The 17,139-nt window shown below is 45.1% G+C and overlaps 1 protein-coding gene across 4 annotated transcripts in view; it reads left to right on the top strand.

The window, feature by feature from the left end:
* sema5ba (sema domain, seven thrombospondin repeats (type 1 and type 1-like), transmembrane domain (TM) and short cytoplasmic domain, (semaphorin) 5Ba) overlaps positions 1–17,139 on the top strand; it is a 541,923-nt gene that overhangs the window by 385,029 nt on the left and 139,755 nt on the right. For all 4 annotated transcript variants that reach the window (XM_063051327.1, XM_063051326.1, XM_063051325.1 and 1 more), the window contains 3 exons: positions 2,521–2,656; positions 4,590–4,797; positions 5,884–6,091. In XM_063051327.1, coding sequence (XP_062907397.1) covers positions 2,521–2,656; positions 4,590–4,797; positions 5,884–6,091 — 552 coding nt within the window. The remainder of the gene's footprint in view (positions 1–2,520; positions 2,657–4,589; positions 4,798–5,883; positions 6,092–17,139) is intronic.

The following is a 17,139-nucleotide window of genomic DNA, read 5'->3' as shown; positions in this document are numbered from 1 at the left end:
GCAAGAAAGGAGCTTAAGAAGGGGCTGAGAAGAGCAAGAAGGGGGCATGAGAAGGCTTTGGCAAGTAGGGTAAAGGAAAACCCCAAGGCATTCTTCAATTATGTGAAGAAAAAAAGGATGACAGGAGTGAAGGTAGGACCAATTAGAGATAAAGGTGGGAAGATGTGCCTGGAGGCTGTGGAAGTGAGCGAGGTCCTCAATGAATACTTCTCTTTGGTATTCACCAATGAGAGTGAATTTGATGATGGTGAGGACAATATGAGTGAGGTTGATGTTCTGGAGCATGCTGATATTAAGGGAGAGGAGGTGTTGGAGTGTTAAAATACATTAGGACAGATAAGTCCCCGGGGCCTGACGGAATATTCCCCAGGCTGCTCTACGAGGTGAGAGAAGAGATTGCTGAGCCTCTGGCTAGGATCTTTATGTCCTCGTTGTCCACGGGAATGGTACCGGAGGATTGGAGGGAGGCGAATGTTGTTTCCTTGTTCAAAAAAGGTAGTAGGGATAGTCCGGGTAATTATAGACCAGTCAGCCTTACGTCTGTGGTGGGAAAGCTGTTGGAAAAGATTCTTAGAGATAGGATCTATAGGCATTTAGAGAATCGTGGTCTGATCAGGGACAGTCAGCATGGCTTTGTGAAGGGCAGATCGTGTCTAACAAGCCTGATAGAGTTCTTTGAGGAGGTGACCAGGCATATAGATGAGGGTAGTGCAGTGGATGTGATCTATATGGATTTTAGTAAGGCATTTGACAAGGTTCCACACAGTAGGCTTATTCAGAAAGTTAGAAGGCATGGGATCTAGGGAAGTTTGGCCAGGTGGATTCAGAATTGGCTTGCCTGCAGAAGGCAGAGGGTGGTGGTGGAGGGAGTACATTCAGATTGGAGGATTGTGACTAGTGGTGTCCCACAAGGATCCGTTCTGGGACCTCTACTTTTCGTGATTTTTATTAATGACCTAGATGTGGGGGTAGAAAGGTGGGTTGGCAAGTTGGCAGACAACACAAAGGTTGGTGGTGTGGTAGATAGTGTAGAGGATTGTCAAAGATTGCAGAGAGACATTGATAGGGTGCAGAAGTGGGCTGAGAAGTGGTAGATGGAGTTCAACCCGGAGAAGTGTGAGGTGGTACACTTTGGAAGGACAAACTCCAAGGCAGAGTACAAAGTAAATGGCAGGATACTTGGTAGTGTGGAGGAGCAGAGGGATCTCAGGGTACATGTCCACAGATCCCTGAAAGTTGCCTCACAGGTGGATAGGGTAGTTAAGAAAGCTTATGGGGTGTTAGCTTTCATAAGTCGAGGGATAGAGTTGAAGAGTCGCGATGTAGTGATGCAGCTCTATAAAACTCAGGTTAGGCCACACTTGGAGTATTGTGTCCAGTTCTGGTCACCTCACTATAGGAAGGATGTGGAAGCATTGGAAAGGGTACAGAGGAGATTTACCAGGATGCTGCCTGGTTTAGAAAGTATGCATTATGATCAGAGATTAAGGGAGCTAGGGCTTTACTCTTTGGAGAGAGGGAGGATGAGAGGAGACATGATAGAGGTGTACAAGACAATAAGAGGAATAGATAGAGTGGATAGCCAGCGCCTCTTCCCCAGGGCACCACTGCTCAATACAAGAGGACATGGCGTTAAGGTAAGGGGTGGGAAGTCGAAGGGGGATATTAAAGGAAGGTTTTTTACTCAGAGAGTGGTTGGTGCGTGGAATGCACTGCCTGAGTCAGTGGTGGAGGCAGATACACTAGTGAAGTTTAAGAGACTACTAGACAGGTATATGGAGGAATCTAAGGTGGGGGCTTATATGGGAGGCAGGGTTTGAGGGTCGGCACAACATTGTGGGCCGAAGGGCCTGTACTGTGCTGTACTATTCTATGTTCTATGTCCTATGTTCTGTGCTTTCAAGAAAGAGTTAGATAGAGCTCTTAAAGGTAGTGGAGTCAAGGGATATGGGGAGAAGGCAGGAACGGGGTACTGATTGTGGATGATCAGCCATGATCACAGCGAATGGTGGTGCTGGCTTGAAGGGCCGAATGGCCTACTCCTGCACCTATTGTCTATTGTCTATTGAAAAGAAAACAATAAACGTTGGGCCAAACAGGGCTGTTAACTAAAACTCTTAATGGAAAACTAAGCCAACACCGTAGCTGAAAGGAATAACTAAATATAAAACGAATACCGCTAGTCTTCAGAGTCAGTTGACTCGACAGTCCAGTTTCTCAAGGCCAAATGCAAACAGACAGCAAAACGTTGCTGTGCTTTGTTCAAGTCTTCACAAGCATTATGATAGAAAGCATGGAGTTAAATGCTATCGCAATGAAATAATTAGCTGATGCGTGCATATTCATGAGCGCAATTGCCGTATCTGCTGTGCTGCTGAATCGGTGATTGTGACAAATAATGAGGGAGGTGGGGCCTGGTCATGGGAGTGAGGTGGAACGTGATGGGTAACAAGTCAGAAAATGGAATAAAAGCCAAGCTGGTGTAGGTCACAACTTTCACCCCTGTACTCTGTTTCCCAGGAACAGCATTGCAGCCTCAGCAGTCTGTGCCTACAACCTTAGTGCCATCACACAAACCTTTAATGGACCCTTCCGATATCAGGAGAACCCCCGGTCAGCTTGGTTGCCTGCTTCAAACCCCATTCCCAACTTCCAGGTAAGAAACTATTCGAAGAACATGGAAAAGCATCTCATTGCTTTCATTGGACCAGATCATCTAGATTTTGAATGAACCCCTGGTACCTTTCTTGTCCCCTGGGAGATAGCTCATAGTACTTCATCATGCATTGATTAAATGACATCCTACCATCCAACTGGCACCTACAATCCAATTTGTGGGTTCAAGCTGCAGCTGAGAGACTTGGGCATAAAAGTCTAGCATGACACTCACAAGTGTCGCATTGTTGAAGGTGCTGATTTTTTGGATGAATGCTAACCTGAAGTCCCTTCTACCCTTAGTGAGGCAGCAATCTGGAGGAAAACATTTCAGGTTGAGACCCTTCATGACCCTTCATCTGGATTGCATCTCCAGCATAGATGAAGGATCATGACCCAAAACTTCTGCCCATTTCCCACCATAGGCCCATTGAGTTCCTCTAGCAGATTGTTCGATGCTCCAGATCCCAGGACAGCATATTGCTAAAGTGAATGGGAGAGCTCCCTTAAACACCAAACTAGTCTAATGTGGCTGGATTACCCTGTCTGTGAGCTTCATGCAGTTCCAAATATCTAGAAATTCAACTCAATAATGCTCATGGTTTTCTCCATACTAAACAACTGAAAATGGATGGAAGGAATCTGGAATTATGGCATAGTTTCAGAAAAAGGAGAGGGAGGTAAACTGGAAATTTTTCTCTCGGGGGTATTATTTACCCCGAAGACCCTTGATGTCAGATATACAGAATATATGCAAGGTTCACGTGATAGCAGTGGGGAAGAAACTGCTGCTGAACCTTAAGGGCCAGGTCTTCATGCTCCTATAGTTCGAGAAGAGGGGATGTCCTAATGATGGGGATCCATAATGTTAGATGTTGGCTTCCTGAGCCATTAGCTTACGTAGATGTCCTTGATGGTAGGGAGAGAAGTACTTGTGATGAAACTGGCTGAGTTCACTGCTTTCTGCGGCCTTTTGTGTTGCCTTGCATTGGAGTTCTCATACTGGGCCAAATCATGCTTCCCCAAATTCTTGTGTCACTTTTTTTCCTGACCTTTTACTGTGGGAATAGCTGTGGGAGGGCATTAGACTGTAAGACATTAAAACATAGCAGCAGAATGAGGCCATTCTGTCCTTGAGTCTGCTCTGTCTGACCTTCAGTCTGATCATGATAGATTTATTTCCCTTCTCAACATCATTCTCCTGCCTTCTCCCCATAACCTTTGATAACCCTAGTAATCAAGAATCTACGAAAATTCACTTTAAGTATACCCAATGATTTGGCCTTCACGGCCATCTGTGGCAATGAATTCCATGGCTTCATCATCCTCTGGCTAAATAAATTCTTCCTCATCTTTGTTCTAAAGGACTGTTCTAACTTGTGCTCTCTGGTTCTAGGCTCTCTCACTATTGAAAACATCCTCTTCATGTCCACTCTATCTTAACTCTTCAATATCTAGTTACAGTGAGATCCCGCTACATTCTTCTAAGTTCCAGTGAATTCAGGCCCAGAGCCATCAAATGCTCCTAATACGTTAACCTTTTCATTCTTCGGATCTTTCTCATAGAAATCCTCTGGACCCTCTCCAATGCCAGCACACCCTCTCTTAGACAAGAGGCCCAAAATTGCTCACAAGTGCAATCTGACCAATGCCTTCTAATTCCTCAGCATTACTTTCTTATCTTATATTCTAGTCCTCTGGAAATGAATGCTAACATTGCATTTGCCTTCCTCACCACCGATTAAACCTGCAAATTAACCTTTAGGGAATCCTGCCTGAGGACTCACAAGTCCCCTTGCACATCCAAATAGTCTATACCTTTATCCCTTCTATCTACGTGCATGACTATATACTTCTCTACACTGTTAAGTTGAGAGTTAAGGGCCTTGACACAGGAGGAACCTTTAACTGTGTTTTTTTAACCCACAATGCAGTGTGGCTCACTTGGTGACCATGGGCCCAATGAGAACCTTACCGAACGCAGCCTCCAGGATGCTCAGCGTTTCTTCCTCATGAACGATGCAGTGCAGCCAGTCTCCGTTGACCCGCTGGTAACGCATGACAACATGCGTTTCTCAAAGCTGGTGGTGGACATCGTGCAAGGGAGGGACACGCTCTACCACGTGATGTACATCGGTACAGGTAGGTCACCGAGGGCAATGTATGCCTGACTTTCTCATCTACCTTCCCTCTCCTCAGCTGCTGGGGGCAACTGCGTGGGTCCACTCACAGCCCCGGATCTGATAATCATTTCAAACACAGAATAGCATAGGAACAAACTCCGCACAGTCAACACCCATGGTCAGGATCCAACCTGGGTGTCTGATGCTGTTAAGCAGCTTCTCTACCAGCTGTCCAACTTATTCAAAAATGACTTCATTGAGTGTAGTTCTTGCCAATGATCTCTTTGGTGAACAAAGCAAATTACATGTGGCTGATCAAACTTCTGCACCCTGCTTGTCTTACCGTATTTATGAGTCAGTACAATAGCATAGCAGCTCGTGTAACTCTTTACAGCACCGCTGAGCATGGTTTGATTCTCACCACTGTCTGTAAGGAGTTTTATGTTCACCCCTTGACCATCTCAGCGGTTTGATTCTCACCACTGTCTGTAAGGAGTTTTACGTTCATCCCTTGACCTTGTGGATTTCCCCCAGATGCTCCGGTTCCCTCCCATTTTCCAAAGATGTACAGATTAGTAAGGGTTCATAAGTTGTGGTGCCAGAAGTGTGGGAACACTCGTGGGCTGTCCCCAACACACATTTTGCCGTGTGGTCATTGATGCAAATTATTTATTTCAGTGGTCCCCAACTGGGCGGCACCTAATTAATTAACTTGTTTATTTCGGCTTTTTTCTTTAAGATGTGCTAAGTGTGTCCCAGCTACCGTTGCAGCCTTGCATGCGTCAGGGCCCGGTATCGGTCCACAACCCAGAGGTTGGGGACCACTGATTTATTGCACTGTATGTTTTGGTGTTTCAATGTACGTGTGACAAATAAAGGTAATCTTTATCTTGAGTAATACACACAAAATGCTGGAGGAACTCAGCAGGTCAGGCAACATCTATGGAAGGGAATAAACAGAAGACATTTTGCGGTGAGGTCCTTCATCAGGACTGGAAAAGAAGGGGAAATGTGTGTGTTGCTCAAGATTTTCAGTGTCTATAGAATCTCCTATGTTTAACTTTCTATAACCCTTCAGTTCTTATTCTTTGGTTTTTGAATGTAGAGCATGGCACCATTCTGAAAACCCTCTCGTCTGAGAACAAGAGTGTGGGGAGCTGCTACTTGGAGGAACTGCAGCTACTTCCACCTGGTCAGCAAGAACCCATCCGCAATTTGCAAATCCTGCACAGTGACCGGTCCCTGTTTGTGGGACTCAACGGGCAGGTACTGAAGATCCCACTGGAGCGATGCTTCTCCTACAAAACTGAAGCGTAAGTGTCTATAGATGAACTGATTTTACTTGCCCCTTCTGAGTGGACTGAGCTGAGGTTCCATAGAACCATAGAACCATAGAAACTACAGCACAGAAACAGGCCTTTTGGCCTTTCTTGGCTGTGCCGAACCATTTTCTGCCTAGTCCCACTGACCTGTACACGGACCATATCCCTCCATACACCTCCCATCCATGTATCTGTCCAATTTATTCTTAAATGTTAAAAAAGAACCCGCATTTACCACCTCGTCTGGCAGCTCATTCCATACTCCCACCACTCTCTGTGTGAAGAAGCCCCCCCTAATGTTCCCTTTAAACTTTTCCCCCCTCACCCTTAACACATATCCTCTGGTTTTTTTCTCCCCTTGCCTCAGTGGCAAAAGCCTGCTTGCATTCACTCTATCTATACCCATCATAATTTTATATACCTCTATCAAATCTCCCCTCATTCTTCTACGCTCCAGGGAATAAAGTCCTAACCTATTCAACCTTTCTCTGTAATTGAGTTTCTCAAGTCTCGGCAACATCCTTGTAAACCTTCTCTGCACTCTTTCAACCTTGTTTATATCCTTCCTGTAATTTGGTGACCAAAACTGAACACAATACTCCAGATTCGGCCTCACCAATGCCTTATACAACTTCATCATAACATTCCAGCTCTTATACTCAATACTTCGATTAATAAAGGCCAATGTACCAAAAGCTCTCTTTACGACCCGATCTACCTGTGACAACACTTTTAGGGAATTTTGTATCTGTATTCCCAGATCCCTCTGTTCCACTGCACTCCTCAGTGCCTTACCATTAACCCTGTATGTTCTACGTTGGTTTGTCCTTCCAACGTGCAATACCTCACACTTGTCAGTACTAAACTCCATCTGCCATTTTTCAGCCCATTTTTCCAGCTGGTCCAAGTCCCTCTGCAGGCTCTGAAAACCTTCCTCACTGTCTACTACACCTCCAATCTTTGTATCATCAGCAAACTTGCTGATCCAATTTACCACATTATCATCCAGATCATTGATATAGATGACAAATAACAATGGACCCAGCACTGATCCCTGTGGCACACCACTAGTCACAGGCCTCCACTCAGAGAAGCAATTCTCTACCACCACTCTCTGGCTTCTTTCATAGAGCTAATGTCTAATCCAATTTACCACCTCTCCATGTATACCTAGCGACTGAATTTTCCTAACTAACCTCCCATGCGGGACCTTGTCAAAGGCCTTACTGAAGTCCACGTAGACAATATCCACTGCCTTCCCTTCATCCACTTTCCTGGTAACCTCCTCGAAAAACTCCAACAGATTGGTCAAACATGACCTACCACGCACAAAGCCATGTTGACTCTCCCTAATAAGCCCCTGTCTATCCAAATGCTTGTAGATTCTGTCTCTTAGTACTCCCTCCAATAACTTACCTACTACTGACGTTAAACTCACCAGCCTATAATTTCCTGGATTACTTTTCGATCCTTTTTTAAACAACGGAACAACATGAGCCACTCTCCAATCCTCCGGCACTTCGCCCGTAGACAGCGACATTTTAAATATTTCTGCCAGGGCCCCCGCAATTTCAACACTAGTCTCCTTCAAGGTCCGAGGGAACACTCTGTCAGGTCCCGGGGATTTATCCACTTTAATTTTCCTCAAGACAGCAAGCACCTCCTCCTTTTCAATCTGTACAGTTTCCATGGTCTCACTACTTGATTCCCTCAATTCCATAGATTTCATGACAAAGTTCTCTCCACTGCCCCATTTTATCTGACCACTGACAGATATATTGTCTGACCCCATGTCTACTTAATTGCCAGGTCAGCCATCTCTGTAACATTGCCTTCTATCCCATGATTCTCTCTCACTCTCTCAGTCCTCCCTCCCTTCAGTCCTTCCCTCCTCCTCTCCCCACAGAACTCCTCTCATCCCTTCCACCCTCTCTCACCTCTTTACATCTTTCTTCCCTCTCCCTCTTTTCCCTTTCAATTTCTCCCCCTCTGTTCCCTATTCTCTCTCATTCCTCTTTTTCTCTCACTCTTTCCCTTTATATTTTTCCTTCTCCTTTCTCGTTTCCTCTTTGTCCCTCTCGCTCTGTCTCTCAATTTCTTCCTCCCTCTTTCCTATCCAATTTGGTCTCTCTCGCTCTTCACTCTCTACACTCAGTCTTTCTGTTTTTTTCTTTCTCCATCCCATATCCTTGGGTACATCAAAAACTCAAGCTCATACTGTTGTCTCATTGATGTTAGCACTGGCTAATGTTGTGTCCTGGTGAAACAGCACATTTATTTAACATTTTTGTCCGAGCATTTAAATCCAAACCAAGTCTTTTCCTCCCCATCTATGAAATTTTCTCCAATGCTTTATCAGTCCCACCCTGCAGCATAGGATTTCCTCCAATTAAAGCCTTTGATTCCCTTACTCAACGGGTTGGATCCCAAGCTTTTGAAGAGGCATTCCTTTTGGAGAATGGAGAGTTGAATTTTGGGTTGACACTGTATTGTTGTGTGCCATGCCAGATGTCCATTTCCTTCATAGGTGCTGCCTGACCCGCTGTATTCCTGCATCACTTTGTGTGTTGATCCATAATCCAGTATTTCACTCTCTAAACATGGGAATCTGCAGACGCTGGAAGTCGAGCCGAACACAAGATGCTGGAGGAATTCAGCAGGTCAGGCAGCATCTATGGAGAGGAATAAAGAGTCGACATTTTGGACTGAAACTCCTCATCAGGACTCAGCACTCTGTCTCGTGTTTTCACGTAGAGTTATATTCCTTCTTTTGAAAACCCATAACAACCTCAGTTGCTGGAAATCAGAGAGGGATACAGTATAGACACAGACCCTTCAGCCCATAATCCACACTGGCCATCAATCACCTGTTTACCTCAGCACAGTGACAGGTCCTTTCTACCCACCAAGCCCGCATCACCCAATTATACCCATCTGACCAATTAACCGACTAACCTGAAAGTATTTGGAATGTGGGAGGAAGCTGGCACGCCAGAAGAAACCTGCACGGTCACGGGGAGAACGTACAAACTCCTTGTAGACAGCAGTGGGAAATGAACCCAGGTAGATGGTGCTATAATAGTGTTACACTAACCATTATGCTACCATGTCATTTGCAAATATGGATTCCATTTTTTTATTCCCACACTACTATCATCTCCTCACCTCTCAGATACTACCGCTCAATATCCATGCTAGGGGCAATTTACAGTGAACTGTTAACCTACCTACCCAAATAATTTCGGAATGCAGGCAAAGCCAGAGCGTTGCACAGGATCACAACAATTTGCAGACTTAGCCAGCTCCATCATGGGCACTAGCCTCCCCACCATTGAGGACATCTTCAAAAGACGATGCATCAGAAAGGCAACATCCATTAATAAGGACTCCCATCACCCAGGACATGCCTTCTTCTCATTGTTGCCATCAAAGAAGGGGTACAGGAGCCTGAAGACACAAACTCAACATTTTAGGAACAGCTTCGTCCCCTCTACCATCAGATTTCTGAAAATCCCCTGGACCTATAAGTATGTGTGTGTGTGTGTGTGTGTGTGTATTTATTGCAATTTATAGTATATTTTAAGTATGCCTCAAGAAAAAAAACACAAATTTTACGATTTCTGATTCTGATTGGAGAAAATAACTACAGCTGCAGGGGAAATGAAGAAACTTGACCTGGACAGCACCAAAAGTTAGAATTGAACCTGGGTCAATGGAGACATAGAAAAAGGATGTGGACAGCACCAAAGGTTAGAATTGAACATGGGTCAATAGAGGAATGGAGAAACTGACATGGACAGCACCAAAGGTTAGAATTGAACATGGGTCAATAGAGGAATGGAGAAACTGACATGGACAGCACCAAAGGTTAGAATTGAACATGGGTCAATAGAGGAATGGAGAAACTGACATGGACAGCACCAAAGGTTAGAATTGAACCTGGGTTGATGGAGAAATGGAGAAACAATGTGGACAGCACCAAAGGTTAGAATTGAACCTGGGTCATTGGAGACATGGAGAAACTGACATGGACAGCACCAAAGATTAGAATTGAACATGCGTTGATGGAGCTAGGAGGCCGAAACCTGATCAAGTGCCACAGTGTCACAGGAACAGAGAGAATATTTCAGGAGGAAGATGCTTCACCAGCCGATAATATTAACTCTGTTCCTCTTTCAATAGGCACTGCTTGACCTACTGAGTGTTTCCAGCATTTCCGGATTTGATTCTTTTCTTGAAAGATGTCAGAAAATAAGATTGTCATTTTCTGCAATCCAGCTACTCTTGTGACTGGGTTTGAAGACAGCCCACGGGAGGATCAATTTATTCAATAGAAGTATGTGAATTATGGGCAAGAAAGGATAGGTCAGACCCTCAATCATGTCCTGCTATTTATTATCATGTCTGATTTCATTATTACTGCATCTCTGCACCCCCCCCACCCCCGACCATCCCTGCCCCTCCACTTGCTTACCAAAAATATTCTGACTTTCCTTCTGGTTCAAAGAGTATTAGGTAAAAAAAAAAGGTTGGACAATCTTGGCCACACGTACAGTGCTGGCTGAAGTCAGCAGGCCATGTTGCCACAGTGGAAATAAATAAATCATTGACTTTTCAGGCGGAGACGCTTCTTCAAGACTGGAAAAAGAAGGTGGAGGGAGGGGAGAAAGAAGTACAAGGTAATAGGTGAAACCGGAAGGGGGGAGTACTAAAATAAAGAGCTGGGAGGTTGATTGATGAAGGAGATACAGAGCTTGAGAAGGGGGAGTCTGATAGGAGAGGACAAAGGACCATGGAAGAAAGGAGAAGGGGAGGAGTGCCAGAGGGAGCTGATGGGCAGGTAAGGAGATGAGGTGAGAGAGGGAAATGGGAATGGGGGAGTGGTGAAGGGGGAGGGAGAAATTACCAGACATTGGAGAAATCAATGTTCATGCTATCAGGTTGGAGGCTACCCAGACAGAATAAAAGGTGTTGCTCCTTATGTAGAGGAGGTTGTGGACAGACATGTCAGAATGGGAATGGGAAGTAGAATTGAAATGGGTTGCCACCGGAAGAGCCAACTTTTTCTGGTGGAGAGGTTTTTCTCTATAGCAAAATAGGCAGAGCATACAATTGTATAGCACAGGCCCTTCAGCCTTCAATGTTGTGCTGACCCTTAAACCAACTCTAAGGTCAATCCAGTCCTGATGAAGGTTCTTAGCCTGAAATATTGAACCTAACCTGGACCCAACATATTGATGCAGCTATAAAGAAGGCAAGACTGCAGTTATATTTCTTTAGGAGTTGTCACCAAAAACACTCGCAAATTCCTACAGATGTACCACAGAGAGCATTCTAACTGGCTGCATCACCGTTTGGTATGGCGGGGAGGGTACTGCACAGGATTGAAGTAAGCTGCAGGCAGTTATTAAATTAGTCAGCTCCATCATGGGTACTAGCCTCTATAGTATCCAGGACATCTTCAAGGAGTGGTGCTTCAAAAAGGTGGCATCCATCATTAAGGAATCCCATCACCCAGGTCATGCCCTCTTCTCATTGTTACCATCAGGAAGGGGGTACAGAAGCCTGAAGGCACACAATCAATGATTCAGGAACAGCTTCTTCCTCTCTGCCATCTGATTTTTGAATGGACATTGAACCCATGAACACAACCTCATTAAATAGATGTATACTTTATTGATCCCAAAGGAAATTACAGTGTCACAGTAGCATTATAAGTGCACAGATATCCAGATATAGAAATATTAGAAGGGAAGTAAGAAAGAGTAAAAAATAAGTTATCTAAACAGTCTAACAGGAGGGAGGGATCATCACTTCCCCAGCTCTCGGTTAACTCATTATAGAGCCTAATGGCCGAGGGTAAGAATGACCTCATATAGCGTTCTTTGGAGCAGCGCAGTTGTCTTAGTCTATTTCTAAAGGTGCTCCTCTGTTCAGCCAAGGTGGCATGCAGAGGGTGAGAATTGCCAGGATTTTCCGTAGGGTCCTTTGCTCCAGTGTGTCCAGTTTGACACCTATAATAGAGCCAGCCTTTCTAAACAGTTTATTGAGCCTGTTGGCATCGCCTGTGTTGATGCCATTGCCCCAATACACCATTGCATAGAAGATTGTACTTGCACAACAAACTGGTAGAACATGTGAAGGAGAGGCCAAAATACTCGAAAGGAGCTTGGTATCCTCAGGAAGTAGAAGCGATTCTGGAACAAGAGAAAATCTGCAGATGCTGGAAATCCAAGCAACACACACAAAAAGCTGGAAGAACTGAGCAGGGCAGGCAGCATCTGTGAGTACAGTGGATGTTTCGAGCTAAGACCCTTCATCAGCACTGAAGAAAAGAAAGGAGGCTGCATAGGAAGCGATCTCTGTGGAAAGCAGAAAGTGAGGGGAGGTGTGCTTGGTGGTGAGATCCTGTTGAAAATAGCGGATGTAATGAATTATGTATTGGATGCGGAGGCTGGTGGGGTGGTAGGTGAGGATGAGGAACCCTATCCCTGGTGGGGTGGCAGGAGGATGGGGTGAGGGCAGACATGCGTGAAATGGAAGAGATGCGGTTGAGTGCAGCATTGATGGTGGAGGAAGGGAAGCCTTTTCCTTTGAAGAAGGAGGACATCTCCTTCATTCTGAAATGAAAACCATCATCCTGAGAGCAGATGTGGCAGAGACGAAGGAATTGAGAGAAGGGGATGGCGCTTTTACAAGTAACATGGACGACTGTATTGTGGGTGTTTCCTGCACCCATGCAGAGGTCATCGACTTCATCAACCTTGCCTCCAATTTCCACCCTGCCCTCAAGTTTACCTGGTCCACTTCCATCACCTCCCTCCGCTTTCTCAATCTCTCTGTCTCTCTCTCTCTCTGGAGACAGTTTATCCACTGATGCTTATTATAAACCAACGGACTCTCACAGCTTCCTGGACTATACCTCTTCCCACCCTGTTACTTGTGAAAGTGCCATCCCCTTCTCTCAATTCCTCTGTCTCTACCACATCTGCTGTCAGGGTGAGGCTTTTCATTCCAGAACAAAGGAGGTGTCCTCCTTTTTCAAAGAAAAGGGCTTCCCTTCCTCCACCATCAACGCTGCCCTGAACCGCATCTCTTCCATTTAGCACTCGTCTGCCCTTACCCCATCCTCCCGCCACTCCACCAGGGATAGGGTTCCTTGTCCTCACCTACCACCCCACCAGCCTCCGCGTCCAGCACATAATTCTCCATAATTTTCACCATCTCCTACGGGATCCCACCATTAAGCACATCTTTCCTTCTCCCCCTCACTTCCTGCTTTCCGCAGGGATCTCTCCCTGTACAACTCCCTTGTCCATTCATCCCTCCCCGGTGATCTCCCTCCTGGCACTTGTCCTTGTAAGCGGAACAAGTGCCCCTGCAACTCCTCCCTCACTACCATTCAGGGCCCCAAACAGTTCTTCTAGATGAGTTGACACTTCACCTGTGAGTCTGTTGGGGTCATCTACTGTATCCAGTGCTCCGGCTGTGCCACTGTGGCCACCTGTACATCAGTGAGACCCAGTAGATTGGGAAACCGCTTCACCAAGTAGTTACACTCCATCCAACAGAAAAAGTGGGATCTCCCAGTGGCCACACATTTTAATTCCACATCCCATTCTCATTCCGACACGTCTATTCATGGCCTCCTCCACAGTGGCAATAAGGCCACATTCAGGTTGGGGGAGGAACACCTTATATTCCGTCTGGGTAGCCTCCAACCTGATGGCAAGAACATCGATTTCTGGATCTGCTGGTAATGCCCCCCCCCCACTTCACCATTCCTCATTTCCTTTTCCGTCTCATCTTATCTCCTTACCAGCCTTATCACACCCCTCCCTCTAGTGCTCCTCCCCCTTTTGTTTCTTCCATGGCCCTCTGCCTTCTATTAGGTTCCCCCTTCTCCAGCCCTGTATCTCTTTCACTTATCAACATCCCAGCTCTTTACTTCACCCCTCCCCCCCAGTTTCACCGATCACTTTGTGTTTCTTCAGTGATGAAGGGTCCCAGCCTGAAACATCAACTGTACTCTTTTCCATAGATGCTGCCTGGCCTGCTGAGTTCCTCCAGCATTTTGTGAGAGACATCTCTGACCCTTCTTGTATATAGCCTCTGTGTTGGTGCTCCACTCAGGTCTGTCATCTTGGTGCACCCCCAGGTACTTGTAGGTCCTCACACATCCACGTCCTCACAATCAATAGTAACAGGGAAGGGAGCAGTGTAGGCTTAATCTTCCTAAAGTCCATCATCATCTCCTTTGCCTTACTGATGTTGAGCTGCAGATGATTCAGCTTGCACCATTTGACAAAGTCCTCCACCAGGGCCCTGTATTCATCCTTCTGTCCTCCCTTTATATACCCGACTATTACTGAGTCATCAGAGAATTTCTGCAGATGATATGACTCAGTGTTGTATCTAAAGTCTGAGGCATACAGGGTAAACAGGAAAGGAGCCAATACAGTCCCCTGTGGGGCCCCAGTGCTGCTTATAGCCATGTCTGACACACAGCTCTGAAGCCACACAAATTGTGGTCTGCCTGTCAGGTAGTTCATTATCCAGGATAAAATGGAAATGCCAACCTGCATTGAGCAGAGCTTTCCCCTCAGCAATGAGGGGCGGGGGCGTATGGTATTGAACAGGGGTCCCCAACCTCTTTTGCACAGCGGACCGGTTTAATATTGACAATATTCTTGCGGACTGGCCGACCGGGGTGGGGGGGGGTGTTCAAGTAGGGTTAAACTCACCTCAACATGTCTTTTACAGTTGGGGTTATCAACTTCTTCACTCCCAAATCAGAGACAAAAGTAGCAGTCAAATGCTGGGACACTTGTGTTTACCCCAAGAAAGACTACCATGACCATGAAGCCTTGCACGTGTGCGCATGCATGAGTGACATGCACATGCGTGTACGTGCTGATTTTTTTTTTACACAAATCGATTTTGGCTTAATCTTCTTGACCACGCTGTACATATGTTACTTCTACGTTATATAGGCTGTGTATTTATCATATCATTCCTGCTTTTACCATATGTTAGTGTTATTTTAGGTTTTATGTGTTATTTGGTATGATTTGGTAGGTTATTTTTTGAGTCTGGGAGCACTCAAAAATTTTTCCCATATAAATTAATGGTAATTGCTTCTTTGCTTTACGCCATTTCAGCACGAAAGGTTTCATAGGAATGCTTTACCTTAGCAGGGGAAATATGGGACAAACCAATTTAGCCTAATATACAGGATGTCCCAGCAAATATGGGACAGTTGCCAACCCTATGTTCAAGCTCAACAGTGCATGACAGGGAATGAGGAAAGGTGCAGCTGACCCATATCGTTTCCTCGTGGCCCGGTAGCACATGCTTTGCGGCCTGGAACCGGTCCGCGGCCCGGTGGTTGGGGACCGCTGGTATTGAAGGCACTTGAGAAATCAAAAAACATGATCTTCACAGTGCTGCCCTGCTTATCCAGATGGGAGTAGGCTCTGTTTAGCAGGTAGATGACAGCATCGTCAACTCCAATGTGCTGCTGGCAGGCAAACTGCAGGCAAAAATAAACTTCTTATTTCTATTTTTTTGCACTACTTATTCAATTCAACTATTAAATACATACATTCATACTGTAATTCACACTTTTTTCTCTAATATTATATATTGCATCGTACTGCTGCTGCAAGGTTAACAAATTTCACAACATATGCCCCTGATATTAAACCTGATTCTGATTCTCCAATTATTCTGATGACTATGCCATCCAAGTACCTGTTCCTTCCTCACTGACTGTCTGTGATTAGAGCATGAGTGCAGCAAGGAGAGGAAGTCAGTGCTCTCCCAACCATCTAGGCTTGTCGGTTAAGGAATGTCACTCAGGCAGACTGCCAGGGATATCCCTGGATCTACATCCTTTTACCAAGAATCAGTGTTGTCAGGAGGAGCCATTTTGTGAATGGTGTCTCAGCTGTCACGGTTGCCTCAGCAACATCTCAGGGATCTTTGTATTGTCATTTAGACAACCGTGAACAAAGATCTTACAAAAGGGAGCTCAGACCAGTGGAGCGTTACCATCCTGAGGTTTCATTTAGTGATGAATGGTGGATAAACTCACACATTATGTCCACTTGAGAAGAACAATTATGCATTCTGCCTTTCAGTTCTCCATCGTTTCTGGCAGCCATGATTTCACTGCGGTAGGGTTGTCATTTGGAGCTGGTGATGGGCAGCAACTCAGAGTGATGAATGACAACTATTACGAAGAAAGTGCATTGGTATCACATTCACGTGTTGAATGCAACTATATTATCTCAGCTTGTATTGCTGATGCCAGCATCTGATGACAGAACTGGAGGAGATTCAAGATTCCAGATTCTAGGCTGTTTATTGTCATTCGTCAGTACACAAGTGTAAAGGAGAACAGAGTGATTGTTACTCCAGATTTGATGCAGCATAAAAGAACACAATAAGCATAAAGATCACAACAAAATATAACTACATAAGAGTAACTTTCATACTTTGATTGATTGTATGTACGTGCCTATAAAAAGTATTCACCATTTCCCCCCACCCCCACCCCTGGAAGTTTTCATGTTTTATTGTTTTACAGCATTGAATCACAGTGGATTTCATTTGGCTTTTTTGACACTGATCAACAGGAAAAATACTCTTTTGTGTCAAAGTGAGGACAGATCTCTACAGTTTATTGTTATTTGCACGTGCATATGTACTGTATGTGCCAAAATTCACAAGAAAACCTAATCTACATGTACAAAATTATACAAAGAGCACAATTAGAACAAAGCAAAGTCCATTGTAGTGCAAAGTGATCGAAATAGTCACAGTATTGATAAACTGAGGTGGTGGTTAGGGTTATGCAGATTGGTTCTAGAGCCAAATGATTGAAGGGAAGTTACTGTTCCTGAACCTGGTGCTGAGAGACTTCAGAGTTCTGTATCTCCTGCCCAATGGTAGCTACAGAAGATGACATGCTGCAGATGATGGGTTCTTTGGTGATCTTCGGTTGCCTTCTTGAGATAACGTCTCAAGTGATATGA

This window comes from Mobula hypostoma, chromosome 6 (assembly GCF_963921235.1).
Source record: "Mobula hypostoma chromosome 6, sMobHyp1.1, whole genome shotgun sequence".
NCBI lineage: Eukaryota > Metazoa > Chordata > Chondrichthyes > Myliobatiformes > Myliobatidae > Mobula > Mobula hypostoma.
This window is presented reverse-complemented; position numbering and strand designations above follow the sequence as displayed.